At 41.5% G+C, this 15,568-nt stretch overlaps 1 protein-coding gene across 7 annotated transcripts in view; it reads right to left on the reverse strand.

Moving 5' to 3' along the window:
• The window catches only part of eef2k (eukaryotic elongation factor 2 kinase), a 63,544-nt gene that overhangs the window by 10,967 nt on the left and 37,009 nt on the right, over nucleotides 1-15,568 (reverse strand). For all 7 annotated transcript variants that reach the window (XM_041206258.1, XM_041206256.1, XM_041206262.1 and 4 more), the window contains 9 exons: nucleotides 12,663-12,700; nucleotides 10,762-10,933; nucleotides 8,784-8,933; nucleotides 6,466-6,598; nucleotides 4,392-4,519; nucleotides 3,726-3,936; nucleotides 2,991-3,058; nucleotides 1,775-1,849; nucleotides 601-654 (listed from right to left, as the gene is read on the reverse strand). In XM_041206258.1, coding sequence (XP_041062192.1) covers nucleotides 601-654; nucleotides 1,775-1,849; nucleotides 2,991-3,058; nucleotides 3,726-3,936; nucleotides 4,392-4,519; nucleotides 6,466-6,598; nucleotides 8,784-8,933; nucleotides 10,762-10,933; nucleotides 12,663-12,700 — 1,029 coding nt within the window. The remainder of the gene's footprint in view (nucleotides 1-600; nucleotides 655-1,774; nucleotides 1,850-2,990; nucleotides 3,059-3,725; nucleotides 3,937-4,391; nucleotides 4,520-6,465; nucleotides 6,599-8,783; nucleotides 8,934-10,761; nucleotides 10,934-12,662; nucleotides 12,701-15,568) is intronic.

The raw sequence follows: 15,568 nt of genomic DNA on the forward strand, positions 1-15,568 counted from the left end.
CTGGTAACTTCATGAACATGGAAGTGGGTATTCGAAGGCTACTTGAAAAAAAATAATCCTGTCCTCACGTAGCATCTATTCACAAGCAGTTACTACTAACCACTGGCTGTTCACCCCCTCGCTGGCCCTAGAGTGAAAACAGCTGTACTACCTCTTACGCCAGCTAAAAACCTGTAACTCAGTACAGACCAGGGATCAAACCGGGAGCTTCCTGGTCTGCAGGGGTTACTAATACACCTGGTGCTGCTTAAACCCACTGGGCAAACGGGGGAAGCCTTCTGCACCATATCTGTATACCTCATGCATTATTATTAAAATGCACACAACACAATAAAATGCAAGGACCAAGCAGTCATGCATGATCACCGGCTGAGTCCTATGACTGCGTCTGAAGACGATTAAAGGTTGGCACACATTGGGGTTTGTATTTCCCTAATTGAAGAACAACAGGGTAAAGAAACAGAATTAAGAAAAGAAAACTTAGGACAAAAACATACATATCTAATGTATCTAAAAGACATATTGTACACTGGAAGAGAACTGAAAGTCACAAAAGATGTTGATGAACAAGCGCTTCTGGTTGCACACTGCACTACATACCCTTCGAATACTGTCTTCATCGGATTCACAATACCTTCTCATACTTGCATTCATCTGAATAGAATTGTAAAAGAAGAAAACATCATACGCAGCAATGGCAGAGGACATTTGGTTGCAACTAAAACTTAATTGGACATATTCTCTAACGATACAAGGTGTCTACTTATAACACTTGCTAAGCTAAAATGTGCAGGTCAGCACTTTTTAACTCTTTATCCATGCAAGAAACACTTGTTTTAAAATAGGCTATAAATTATGACCACAGCAAGTGCTTCATTTGAGAGCTGTTTTCCCGAAGTAGTTATGTAATTATGCATACCTAATAAACTGATGAGTTTCTGGTGTTTGGAACATGAAGATGCCATTCAGCCCCTCTAGCCTGTTTCACCATTCAATTTGATTAGTATCTTAATTCCATCTAACAGCACTGTTTCCATAACCCTTAATACTCTTGCTTCACTAAAGTCTATCAAATTTCAGGTTTGAAATTTTTCATTTGATCCCCAGCCTCAACAACCTTTTTGGGACAGAGTTACAGATTTCCACTATGTGCTGACAGTACTGTAATTCTTTTGCCTTTGCAGTTTTGAAATTCTGTAGCACAATTATCATAAGATGGGATGAGGGAGACCCTGTTAAACATCCACTGCTGAAAAAGCAGACAATATGGATATATATGAGTCATTAATAAATTGAATAGGGAATTCAGGAGAAACATCTTTACCCAGAGAGGGGCGAGAATGTGGAACTCACTATCACAAGGACTACCTAATAAACAACTATTTATATAGTTATACAGAGTCCACAGCACAGGAACAGGCCATTCAGTCCAAAGGGTGCGTGCTGATGCTTATACTCCACACAATCTTCCTCTCACCTGTCTTCATCTAACCCTATCAGCATAACCTTCTATCCCTTTCTCCATCACGTGTTTATCTAGCTTCCCCTTAAATGCATCCATGCTATTTGCCCCAACCGCTCCATGGTAGTGAGTTCCACATTCTCACCATTCTCTGGGTAAAGAAGTTTCTCCTGAATTCTCTATTGCATTTATTAATGGCTACTTATTTTTATGGCCCCTAGTTTTGGACATCCCCACCAGTGGAAACACATTCTGTACATTTATTCCATCTAACATTTTCATTATCTTTTATTATGGAAAGTTGCTCATTACCCGATCTGCAAGCTCCCCTTCCAGTTCACTTCTCCGCTCACTGGGGCATCCACTGTCACCACCATTTTCAGAAACCTGACAACAGAACAGGAGAACTGTTACAAAGCAGGCTCAGGTCATTCCCAAAACTATATGCTGAAAAGTTTATGTGACAAAGCAAGGCAGGTGGTCAAAGAGGAAGTTAAACTGTATTTTGGGATAGCACAAAAGGCTGCACTTGCTGTCAAAGCCATGCAGTTGTATGTTTATGGTAGGCCCAGGTTAATGGCCACCATCTTTATGGGGGGCAACGTGCAGCCGGGTGCATGCAGGGTCATCACTGTCCCTGGCAGCAGGACAACAGAATGTTGTGAATTTTTATGGATCTTGGAAACTTCTTTTACAGAGGGTTAGAAGGATTTGCAGACGGGAAACTAAAATAGTTTCCTTGTGGGATATTTTACTGCAGTCATATTGGCCAGTGTTTCAAAACTCTGTCTCACAATGTAATGTCAGGCTCAGTGTTGCTGAGGTTGTGCTCTGCCCTGCTCAGCTTCCTGGAGTCACATCACGCATGTTCCATGCAGACAGTAACGTAAGTGGATTGTAGGTTGCTGAGAACGTTGGGACTATGTTGCCTCTCCTCATTCTTCCCCCTTCTCCCAGGCTCCAGCAGCAACATCAGTGGATTTCTGTGCATGCATTGACCAGTGTGCATGCTAGCAGAGGCCATCTTGCACGGCCATATTGAGACAACGTGAGCACAGAAAGTGGATGCACAAAAACAACTCTTTATAGTGACTTTATGTGCCAAGTACAGTGCTAGTACTCCGATGAAACTGCTCTGTAAATATGTAAAACTAATATGTAAACCTGGTTTTAAAAAACTCACTTATGAGGATGGGAGGAAGTAGCGATTAGTTTTATCATTCTACAGCACAAACTGAACGTGGACAAAATGTCCAATTGGAACCAATTTTTTTAGCCATTTACTTTCCTTTGACTCCTTTTGGCACTACATCAAATGGATAATGTGTAGTCGCAAATGAATATACTTTAACATACTTGTCTGCAAAGTTAATTAATTGTAAGAGAAACTGAAAGGCTGAAGCAGAGGTCGTGTAATTGTGTATGTTAACACTGTACTTTACAGAGCTACCTGAAGTTAGTTCTAGAAAACAGAATATTACATGCAAAACTACATATTAGAACCACCCCAATTTATATATGATCTTACCCTTCTCTCAGCCAATGAATCACTGTGTTCATCACTCAAATTATCAACTTCATTAAATACTGTCCAACCTAAAAGAAACAAGAAACTGAGTGTTACAGATTACTAGAAGCACCTTAACATAATCATACAAAACAGACTATGGAATATCACTAACAGTTAAAAAATTCCAGTAAACCCATGTACTAAAAATAAAATGGCTTAATGTGTCAAATTCTAAACAACTGAAGGATGACAGAAATGTCAAGCAAGGAGATGGGGTGGAGGAAGGAAGGCAAAAATTGAGAAAAAACATCAAAGTTCATACATAGTTTACGGTCTTCCTTAAACTGTACATTATAAAAGCACAAACTCCTCCCAACTCAATTCGACTGCCTTTGAATGGGGATTGTGAAAGGGGAATGACCACTTCCAATGTGATGCAATATAAAAATATTGTTAACAATCTCTTGCCTGTTGGTAGCTATCCCCATTCTAGATATGGGGTACATAGGAATAGTTCTAGGCCATTCAACCCCTTTAGCCTATTCTGCCAGTCAATTAGGTCATGGCTGATTTGTATCTCAATTTCATTTACTTGCATTTTACTCCATATTCCCTGATACCCTACCCAACAAATGTTCACCTGGACAATTATAAACTTATTGCAAAGCACCCATGTTCTGCAACAATGAAATGGGCCCCAACCACCCAAACTATGCTTTAACAAAGTCAATGGAAAAAAAAAATGGGATTTACCCATCGGAGATTTTCCCAGCAAGTCTTCCTTGGGACTCCACCAAGATGATGGGGAGCAGGGAAGAGAGTCAAATGTGCTGTCGCTCATATTATCATCTGCAGAGGTCTCTGAGAGGCGTGAGAGAATTGGAGGTCTTGAGCCAGAGATGGTCCTCACTCGAGTGCTCCCACAGACTTCCTCCGTGCCGCGAAGGACAGTTTTGGCTGTTTTCTGATTCAAGGAAGACAGAAACTTATTTATTCAAAGGGCACTCCTCATTTGCACATAGATGAGGGAAAAAAAACACAAACGTATGTCAAGAAAGTTGAAGAACATTTTACTATTTGGACTTCCATTGAACTAATGTCCAGTATTACTTCATGCAATATATTTTCTTATTTAGGAAAGTCCCAATCATTGCTAATCATTTGCAAGTTAACATTCTCACCCAGACAGCTTAGTGTTGACTCGATAACATCACCTATCTCTGCTCCTGTCGTATTTAGCACAAAAACCCTCATCCATTTGTCACTTCCAGGCTCAACTATTCCAACGCTCTTCTGCTCCCTCATGAAGAAAAGGGTCACCTGGTCAGATACCACAACTGCCATCTAGCAACTCATTGCCATCCAGGGAGGAATGGAGAGACACACAAACAGACTACACAGGTGATGTAAAACACTAACCAATAGATTCTGTGCATGTTCCAATGTTTCCTTTTCTTTAGGCGATAAATCAAATGGTGTAAGTCCCATTTTCTTACAAATGCTATTGCAAGCATGAGAATGAAAAAACAAGGCCATCCCTCGCACACCTGTGGTGAAAAGTGCAGGATTAGTATACCACTCTCCAAGAATGAACACACTATTGTTTAACTCAGGACATCACAATGTGGGCTGTCTTATGGTTCAATGGGTCAGTGCACCATGTAATGCGGCACTGAGCTAAACCAACCAGAAAAGACACAGACTCGATCCCCAATCTGTGTTGAATTAAATTACTCCGTTGGGGCAGCAGTGAAAGTGATGCAATCGGCCTCAGTGCCTCTGCAACGAGAGAGGGGGAAACCCTCACAATCAAATAGCACACATTATCCACTGCCCAGGAATCAGAGTGGATGAGATATCAGAGAGTCCCAAAGGTCAAATTTTTGAACACTTTTATCAAATCTCCCTTTAAACCTCACTATTCCAACTACTACACCAGCTTCTCTAGTCTCTACATACAACTGAAGTTCTTCACTTCATTATAATGGTACCATTATATTGTTGAATGGTGGATTAGGTTCAAAGGGCCAAATGGCCTACTTCTGCTTCTATTTAGTATGCCCTTAACTGGTAAAGCTCCTCCGTATCCTCTCCAAGGCCTTGACATTGGGTGGAATCGTCCCAGATTTGCACTAAGTGCGGTAGCGGGTGGGTAAAACAACGTTTTACCCACCAGCCGCAAAGGTGGGTTTTCACATCATATCATCCCAAACGCACGAGTGGGCTCTTGTTTGCCTGCCACACCATCACCTCGCAGCTTCATCAAGCGGGTGCCATATTTAAAATCCAGCCACATGCAGACATCTCAATGCTTCCAGCCCATGACTATTGCAGGGAAGAGGTCCATGAAAGGCAAAAAGACTGCAGCCCACATGTTTAGTCACGCATTACTAGAACCCTTTTTGGACGCTGGGGAGGCCCTGCCGCAATGTCCTCTACCCCGCTCTGGCTGCACTATGGGCAGAGGCGTGACCAACCAAGCTTGCTAGGCAATGGCAGTGGGGATCAGTGCTAATGCTGCACAGAAGACCTTGGCCATCCAATGCAGATAGAAGATGAATGATCTCAACTGTGCAGCCAGGGTGTGGCAACTATCTAATCACACATTCACTGGTATCTCATTCACTGCATCACCATGCATTCTCTCACACATAGCCTCACATGTCCATCTGACCTCATCTCCTCTGGAGACTGCCTCCTCAGCCCTCACCATCTTGAGGCCACTTGTACAGATCAATATATGCCCCACACACACCCTGGGTTACCCTCCTTCCCCAGTTCTTGTACTGCAGCCTCTTCCCTTGCCTGAGGCCACTTCTTCCCCTTCACCAAGCAAGCCCTAGCCCTGTGGCCATTGAAAAGCCTCCCACATATGGTTGATCTGGTAGGTAGAGACATGCCATGAACCCCGCTAAAAGTGATGTGGCGCTGATAACTGCAAGTGCTGACTGAAGCAAGGTAGACAAACAAACCTTGAAGTCCCGAGTGAAGTGCAGCCTGCCAGGTGCTGTAGTGAAACACGTCAGTGTGTTTTCCTGCTGATGTGGGCAGACAATCCAGTGGGGAGGAACAGGATGATTCCAGTGGGCAGGCCTAGTAATGATATGCTGATGTATTACAATGAGGTTTCCAATGTCCGATAGTGGAGAACGTGGCCCTCCATCAGCGGGCTGAGCGGACGATCACGAACTGGTTTCATGCCATCGTGAAACCAATCGTGCCATATTGCCCATTCATGCCACCGAACATGTCAGACACTAGCGGGTACAGAAAATCCCAGCCATTGTTCCCCAAGTGTGATACATGTAATTAAACACAATGCACCAGCTGTGGTCAAACCAGTGATTTGTAAAAGATTTAGCTTGACTTCCTTTTTATCATAAATTCTTACTTTAAAACAAGCACTGAAATCTATAAATAGCTTAAATAACTGAAGTAAAGGAACAGTTTAATTACGGATACATTTAGTCACTAGTTTATAAAGAAACATTACCCAAATTGCCATCTCCAAAGTCTGTGCCACCAAATGTATGAATTTGAGGGTCTGTGTACAAATCTCCCACTCCTTGGATGTCAACAACAATCAGCTGGTGTGCGGAGCGTTCAAAGGTGAAATGGCTAAATGCCTGTAATTATATGGCAAGGACAAAGGAAGGACTAGTTAATGGGTTTGATAATAGTGGAGAGGTATTTCACAGTTCAAAATATAGATGCTTATCATAGGCACCAAAATAGTATTTGGCCATAGATTTTGCAAACTGAATACATTATAAAAAACACATTGCACAACAGGGCTCCTTTTTAAAATACATGGGCCAAATTCTGAAAAAATTAAATATTTAAAAACTTAACAGGGGCGTTACAATCACCATCACTAGAGAAAAGGTACTGAGCAAACTATTGGGATTAAAGGGTGACAAGTCCCCAGGACCTGATGGCCTACATCCCAGAGATTTAAAGGAAGTGGCAGTGGAGATAGTGGATGCATTGGCTATAATATTCCAAAATTCCCTGGATTCTCGAAAGGTTCCAGTGGATTGAAAAATGCTAATATAACACCCCTATTCAAAAAGGTAGGGGGAAAGCAGAAAGTAGGAAACTATAGACCAGTTAGTTTAACGTTTACCGTTGGGAAATTGTTTGAATCCATTATTAATGAAGTAGTAATAGGGCATTTGGAAAGTCAAAATGCAATCCATCAGAGTCAGCATGATTTTATGAAGAGTAAATCTTTTTGACTAATTTGCTAGAGTTCTTTGAAGATGTGACAAGCAAAGTGGATAATGGGAATCCTGTAGATGTTGTATATCTGGACTTCCAGAAGGCCTTTGATAAGGTGCCACACAAAAGATTAATACACAAGATAAGATCACACAGAGTTAGGGGTAATATATTAGCTTGGAGGATTGGCTAACCAACAGAAAGCAGAGAGTCGGGATGAATGGGTCTTTTTCTGGATGGCAAGCTATAACTAAAGGGGTGCCACAGGGTTCGGTCCTTGGGCCCCAACTATTTACAATCTATATTAACGACTTGGATTCAGGGATAGAAGGTATTATAGCTAAATTTGCAGATGACACCAAAATAGGTGGGAAAGTAAGTTGCAATGAAGAAATAAGAAATTTACAAATGGATATGGATAGGTTAGGTGAATGGGCCAAAATTTGGCAGATGGAATTTAACGTGGATAAGTGTGAGGTTATCCATTTTGGTCGGAAAAATAAAAAGGTGACTTATTATTTAAATGGAGAGAAACTTCAGAATGCTTTAGTGCAGAGGGATCTGGGTGTCCTTGTGTATGAATCGCTGAAAGCTAATATGCAGGTATAGCAGACAATAAGGAAGACAAATGGAATTTTGGCATTTATTGCTAAAGAAATAGAGCATAAAAATAGGGAAGTGTTGTTGCAACTGTACAAAGCATTGGTGAGACCGCACCTGAGATACTGTGCACAGTTTTGGTCCTCTTACTTGAGGAAGGATGTAATTGCATTGGAGGCGGTTCAGAGGAGGTTCATTAGATTGATTCCAGAGATGCGGGGCTTATCTTATGAGGAGAGACTGATCAGTTTAGGCCTATACTCACTCGAATTTAGAAGGATGAGAGGAGATCTAATTGAGGTATTTAAGATGCTAAAGGGGATAGACAAAGTAGACGTGGAGTGGATGTTTCCCCTTATGTGGCATTCTAGAACGAGAGGCCATAGTTTTAGGCTAAGAGGTGGTAGATTTAAATCGGAAATGAGGAGGAATTACTTTTCTCAAAGGGTCATGAATCCGTGGAATTCACTACCTCAGAGTGAGTGGATGCCGGGATGCTGAATAAATTTGGGGAGATAGACAGATTTTTAATTAGTAATGGGTTGAAAGGTTATGGGGATAGGGAGGGAAATTGGAGCTGAGGCCAAAATGAGATCAAGCCATGATCGTATTGAATGGCGGGGCAGGCTTGAGGGGCTGAATTGCCTACTCCTGCTCCTAGTTCTTATGTTATACCAGTTGGAAGTTTCATGATAGACATCTGCCCTTAGAAAAATGGAGAATGATCTTAAATTTAAGGCAACAATTTCATTTTAATCAATCCCATGGGACATCAAAAACATCATTAGAAAATAGTGTAATCACACACACACACACACACACACACACACACACACACACACACACACACACAGACACACACATAGGTTGGGAAATGTCAGGTTGCAGTCAGGCAGTACAAATGAAATTCTATGTGGCTAGAACTGATGATCTAGGAATGTTTGATTAGGACGTTGATCTATTCTGCATTATCCCCAATCTATTACTTACCTGTGGAGTAAGGCGGAAATTTTCATCCCTCACAAAGCCAGAGTTGGAGTTGTATTTGATGTATTTACCCTCTATATAGTGCTCCAAGTGGTACAGAGGCTTTCCAGGCCTATCTTTCATCTCCAAAATACACATCTGCATAATATCAACCTGTTATAAAGGACAAAATAATTAAACATTTAAAATGAGTAGAATATTACTGATAAACAATATAAAGAGTGATTACTTTTACATTTATAGTATTTTCGGTTAGGTATGCTTCATGCGTCCATGTTGCCCCAACCACCACCCCCCCCCCCAACAATAAATCTGTTTTATTGATGTTGGCTGAAGGATAAATATTGGCCTGGGCACCTGGGAGAACACCCCTGCTCTTCTTCAAAACAATGTCATGGGATCTTTCACATCTATCTGAGAGGGAAGAAGAGGCCTTGGTTTAACATTTCATCTGAAAGATTAAATAGTGCAGTACTCATTCAGTAGTGCACTGGGTATGGAGCCTAGAGCTTGTGTTTAGAGAGCAGGACTTGAACCCACAACCTCCAGCTTCAGTGGTGAGCATGCTACCCACTGAGCCATGGTTAACATGGTATAAGTCTAGATAGTAAGTGTTAAAAGGCCACTTGAACTGTTGAGCGAGGGCATCACAACCAAACATGATCCTATCTTCACAGCAAGGGTCAGAGAGGAGGGAAGGGACCCTAAAACATGTACCAGCAGAGTGAAGACAATGCCAATTTGTATTGGCTGCATACCTGTTGACTGTAAGTCACCAGATTTTAACACTAATCTGGAGATTTTGACAAACATTAGCCACTACGGTTCTTTTAATGGCAGTGAACATATGAATTCATTGAGCCATCAAGGCTAGGTTTGATCCCTTGTCTCTGGCAAGTCGGTTGGCCTCAGCCAGGATAGCAGTAAGCACAGCTGTCAGTTGGACAAGATACCAAAATGCAGTCAGTGCCATGGGACATATACATTAAGAGACAGCGTATACAGAAGACAAGGGAATGGTGGTTGGATGGCAGGGAGAGGAAGTTGACTTCTGTAGTATTGCATTGACTGGGCTGCTGTCCAATTTCAAAAACAATTTATTTAGTAATAGAAATCCCACACCACTATTTTGTCTTCATCAGATTGTACAGTAGTAATTTTATACCAGTATGACTTCATGAACAGCACACAAGATCAGGGAGATATAAATAAAAACAAAATACTGCTGATGCTGGAAATCTGAAATATAAAGTAAGTGCTGAAAACGCTCAGCAGGTCTGGCAACAACTGTGGAGAGAGAAACAGAGTTAACGTTTCAAATATGACTCTTTTTCAGAAGTGAAAGGTGGCAGAAATGGAATGGGTTTTATGCCCTTTTGTGCCAGGGAGACATCTCACTTCCATGACTAAAACATTAGCACATTGTCATTCAATAAGAGTTTCCTTGTAACCATTCCTATCCACAGATTGTTCTTTATAGGTGCAGTGTTAAATTCAATTATTTCAAGATAAAGTTGCAGTGACATCTAGGTGCGAATCCTGCAGTGCGATCATTATCAAGCAGTCGTCGCTGTCAGTACAAAAACAGATGTAAAGTTGAATACAACACATATTAGAGTCATAATGTGATTGTCATTCTGATTACTGTACATATGCTTCATAAGTTCATTTGAACTTCCACTCCCAATTATATTCCTGTCCTGTAATTCTTCGCTATGGATTCACTACTATTCACAATTTGCTAAATTGTGCACAGACTCTAAATCATAGGAGTCTCAAGATGACCAAGATTATAGAGTTTTGTTATGCAAAGTTACTAAGGATTACAGAACCATGGCAGATAGATGAAGTTAATATAAATATTAGCCATGATCAAATTGAATGGCAGACAAGGTTTCAGGAGCTGAATGGCAATTTTTAGAACTCACAATATAAGGGGTCCGAATCCTCTGATCAGAAGTTCCAATATCTATTACTGCACCTGTTTTGGAGGTTTGTGCCTGTTGTACTCTTCTCCCCAGAGCTTTGCTTCCATTTGAAGTCGTACATCCTCAAAATACACATTTCGATCCACAGAATCTAAGTAGCACTTTGCTACATAATTAGAGGCAGATTTCCACTGCTGATGACGTGTGAAATTTGAAAGCTTCTTCCTGATTTAAAAAAAAACAAAGCAACAAAATGTAGCCTCTGATACAACCAATCTGAAGTTAAGGCAATTTTGCACATTCCCCTTCTACATTGATTTTTCAGGAGCAATTTCCTCAATATGACATACTTTTGCCCCACTGAAGGTGCCATCGTTTAGGTTCCCCTCCTCTCCAGAGTCTCTTCTCACTAATTTGTCCCACAGTCCCTTCCATCTCTCCTGAAGCTTTTGACCCCTCCATGAGGCATGATTCTACAGATGAAGATTACACTCCAGTATCTGGTTCAAGTGGCCATTAATCAAGAGAGAGTCTCTCAACAATCTGTCATCAGGGCTATTGGGGTCATCACAGTAGAAACCAAATTTTCTTCCCCAATAACCACATAAGCATTCCCAGCTACAACACCCATGGGCAAACCTCACGTATGAATAAAGACAACTAGGATGGCACTTCACTACTTCCAATGCTCAGTATAATCTACACTTAGTTACAAAGCAAAATTGAGACACAGTGTATGCAACGATCTATTACACAAGTCATTTAAAAATAATTCAACTCAAATAAACAAAAGACCAAAATTTCAGTTCATATAGTAAATGTGCACAAATGACTGCAAAACACCTTTAATACATCCAGAACCCACTGCCTAAGAACTCTGGAGTGCATCTACAGGTTTCTACTGTTGCTTTAGAAGCATGCAGCATCACAGTGATATGACCAGACTGTAAATTAATACTGCATGATTACAGAGACAATAATTTAGAGAAATGTCCTACCTCATGTCTGCAAAATTTCAAAACATCAGCAACTCATCTAATCTACTAACAAGGGAGAAATCCCAGATCCCACACAGCAATAATAATCTAAAATAAAACCTCACTGATTGGGTTTTAAAATAAACAAGATTAAAAGAGACATGTAATAGTATCCAGGGAAGTGGCTGAGGAAGGAGACTATGAGGGGAATTCTTTCAGGCAGACAGTTTCTCCTAGAGAAATGGGCGAAATACCCTCCTCCTCTGCTGTAAAATGCTCAGATTCTATGAATCTTGAATGAGAAGAATGCTCTTAAACATAAGTTATCAGTCACCATGTCCACCAACTGTTATCCAGTTTCCCAACACTTACTGTATCCCCAACTCCCACAGTTCCACTGGGTGCTGGAAATCTTTCTTGCAATGGGGGGTGGGGGGAGAATTTGTAAGTAGCAATCACAAACTGCTGTTTTGGCCTCTTATGTGCCCTACAAACCAGGCGAAATGAGTCTGATTGTAATAGTCATGCCACTATCCCAGTTTTGATTTGCTAGCAAACTGGAGTTTACCTGGCCTATGCAACTCAGGGTCAGAACAGCTGATGCACTGAATCACAGAAGCCATGCAAAATCATCTCAGAAAACAAAATCAAGTGTTTTTATAAAGTGTTCTGTATAGCACCCTCAAATAAACCCTGTTACTGAGGGGTGGAGGGAGTTAAGTCTCCACCACTGCCCTCCCCCCACAATTATTTGCATTCTACTAGAAGAAAGACAATGAGTTCTCCATTATCTCCTCACTATACAACAAAAGCAATTCCACATAGCATATATGATATGATAGATGTGCATTCAGAGCAAACAGAAGTGAGCTATGGTGAGGAATGTAGAGTTTCATTTCACCACTCAGAATACCAGGTTTACGTGCCCAGTGATCTACATTAACTATTCAATGGCATAACAAAAATATAAAACTTACGTTCTGTAACATTCCCGCATTGCACCACGACCAAAAGGCTGAAAGGGAAACATGAATCTCTTAATTTACGCACAAGCTAACAGTTTTTGTAAAACTTTATAAAAAGGAGAAGGAAGTGCAATGAATGTCAAGTACTTATTCCTAGAGAAGCTCTCATGAGCTTTTTCTTTGCTTTTAAATAATAAAACCAGGATTCAAATTATACTTTTGGGCTGAATCATTGGGTTCTGTACGCAGTTCAGTAAAAACATGCATGCTACACTGATGTCAGTCAAGTGTACCAATCCATATTGTTAGGAACTATAGTTTTAAGTAAGTTATATATGTGTTGTTGGGTGTTTGGAATAAACTATAGCCTTAAGTTTAAGTTTATTTTATATGTTGTATGTGTGAGTTAAGAAAGGGGAAACCTGGGTTTTGGTCACTTTAGAATGTTGCCTGCAAGTCTGTGGATTTGTTTGTATACCTGCATTTTAATGAGGTTTTACAACCCTGGAAATGGGGAGCTGTGTTTCAAAGGGGGTTAGTTTGTTTAGGGAAGTTAAAACAAAAGTAGGAAAAATTGTTGCCTAGCAATGGGAGGCCTACAGAGGCAGGGAAAAACAGAAAAGCAGTTTTAGTTCAGTTGGTGGGGGCATTCCACAGAAACTACCAGAGCAGGCAGGAAGGGAGCTCAAGGAGTAGGTCCCCAAAGAAAAGAAAAAAAGTCCCAAAAACCAGGGAGTTGGGCAAAAGATGGTCCCAGGAAGACAGTGAAGTAAAGGGAAAAGAACAGGAATCTAAACCAGTCCTGTTCACTGGAATTGAAAGTAAAGTGCAGAGGAAAAGGCTCCAAGTTAAAAGACAAAGCTGTGGGGAGCAAAATCATGGCAAAGTGGGCTTGTGAGAAGTCAGAAGATCTGAGGAGGCAGCTACGAGCCTGTGAAGCAGTGATGTCTTGCATAACACAGCTGAATGCCTGAGAGTGTGTGTGGAGGATGAAACCTGAATGCATGTAGAGATCCAGGGGAAAGGGACATCAAAGGAGAGTCCAAACCCTTGGAGGTGCATCATTGTTGAAGGCATCCAAGTAAAAGTGTAGCTTGGGAGAAAATTCCAAGGCGAGTTTCTTCATGAGTGGAAATTGGAAACCCTTATGTGAAAGACGGAAATCAGTGAGGCCAGTTGGCTCACATTGTGACAAGTGTCTGGGGGGACTTGATAAGAAAGCCACAGCACTTGTTTTGGGTGCATCTGTCACTTGGTTTCAGAGTGTGGGGTGTCCGACCACAGGTCCCTATTGGTTTACATGGACTGTATACTTACTGTGAACATGAAGGTATAAGATAGATTTTGTAACTTGCGTTATTCTTACGAATCTGTAAAGGTATTTTTGTGGGTGAAGGAATAGTGTGATATAGTTCATCATTTTCTTGTTTAATATATGTTTTATTCTTCAGTTAAAAGTACATCAGCAGACTCCTTTGAATGTGTTCAGTAACCACTCTCCATGTTTCTAAATAAAAAATAAAAGTTTAGATCCATCAAGGCAGGTTCCATCCTGGGATCTGACTTGTCCAGTAGTAACATAGCTGGGATCATAACAATATGCTTGCTTAGATGATAGGCAAATCTCTGTGCGTCTTCAAACCTCAACAAAGGCAGAAGGGTAAGTGGGGTGTGGGCTAGATCTGCAATCACTTGACATCAAACTCACACACCAGTGGCTCCACAGGTTAGGAGTTGTGTAACAGGCTTGAGCGCAAGTAGACACCAGCTTTCAAGCTGATAATGGTGCATGGCCTGGAGATGAGGGGTAGAATAAGGAACCTGGTGACCAACAGTGCACTCACCACAGCTATTTCAAGGTATATCCCAAACAGGAAGAATAACCGACATGACAATCTGGTCAGAAGAAAGAACTATTTGTAGGATATGAAGTGGCATCTAGCTTCACACAGCAAGTCAAAACAAGTGGAAAGTTGCTTTTGTGTAGAACAGCAATGGCAATAGCACTGAAGATTAGGTTTGTTTACGACTTAATTAAAACTGCTGAGGAATTTTTTGACAGTAAGCCCTCACTTTAAGTCATCCCACTTGGTGTTGTGTCACTTTAATGTGGTTTAATCTCTAGGGCCTTTTTTCGAGTTGCATCATCATTTTCGGTCTTAAATCATCTGCACTCTGGCCCCCCCACTGCACAGTGGGCCAGCTGCCGCAGTCACCAGAGGCCAAGGCTGTGGGGAAAGAGCAAGACGCAAGATCCAGGAGCAGGAGTGCAGGGGCAGGAAGCTGCCGGCCTCCAACCAGGTAATGCAGTAAGTGTAACCTGGGGCACGGGAGGGATGGAGCAGTGTATCTATTGACAGACACCTCCGGCTCCATCCACATCCCTACCTTTCCTCCAGCTCCATCCGCAGCCCGGGAAAGGTGTTTGCCTCCTGTAGGCTGCCAGGAAGGTGTTGGTGGGGGCCAGGGGGAGCACGGGCGACGGACAGGAAAAGGAGACAGAGAAAGAGAGACGGACAGAGAGAGAGAGAGCGAGACACACAGACACACACACACACACACACACACACAAACAAAGTGGGAAAGGAGAAAGAGAAAGATACAGTGGGAAAGGAATGAAGCAAAATGTTGAGCAGAGTTTCAGGAATACTGTAGCTGAGACACAGAAGCTGTGTTACTGAGGATTTGTTTGAGTTCTTCAGTGTTATCTAATTTCAATGTATATAGTATTTCTGTTATATTCAGTGATTAGTCCAGCTAGGAATGCACATTGCTGCCAATGTACGATATAGTATTTCAACTTGTACATTGGCTTTTCGGAGCAAGCAATGTCAGAAGGAACCTCTGGCTTTAACATAGGTTCCCATAGGAAACAATGATTCACTTAAAGTCACCTCACTTAAAGTTGTGATTTTCAG

The sequence above is a fragment of the Carcharodon carcharias genome, chromosome 15, assembly GCF_017639515.1.
Source record: "Carcharodon carcharias isolate sCarCar2 chromosome 15, sCarCar2.pri, whole genome shotgun sequence".
Taxonomy (NCBI): Eukaryota; Metazoa; Chordata; class Chondrichthyes; order Lamniformes; family Lamnidae; genus Carcharodon; species Carcharodon carcharias.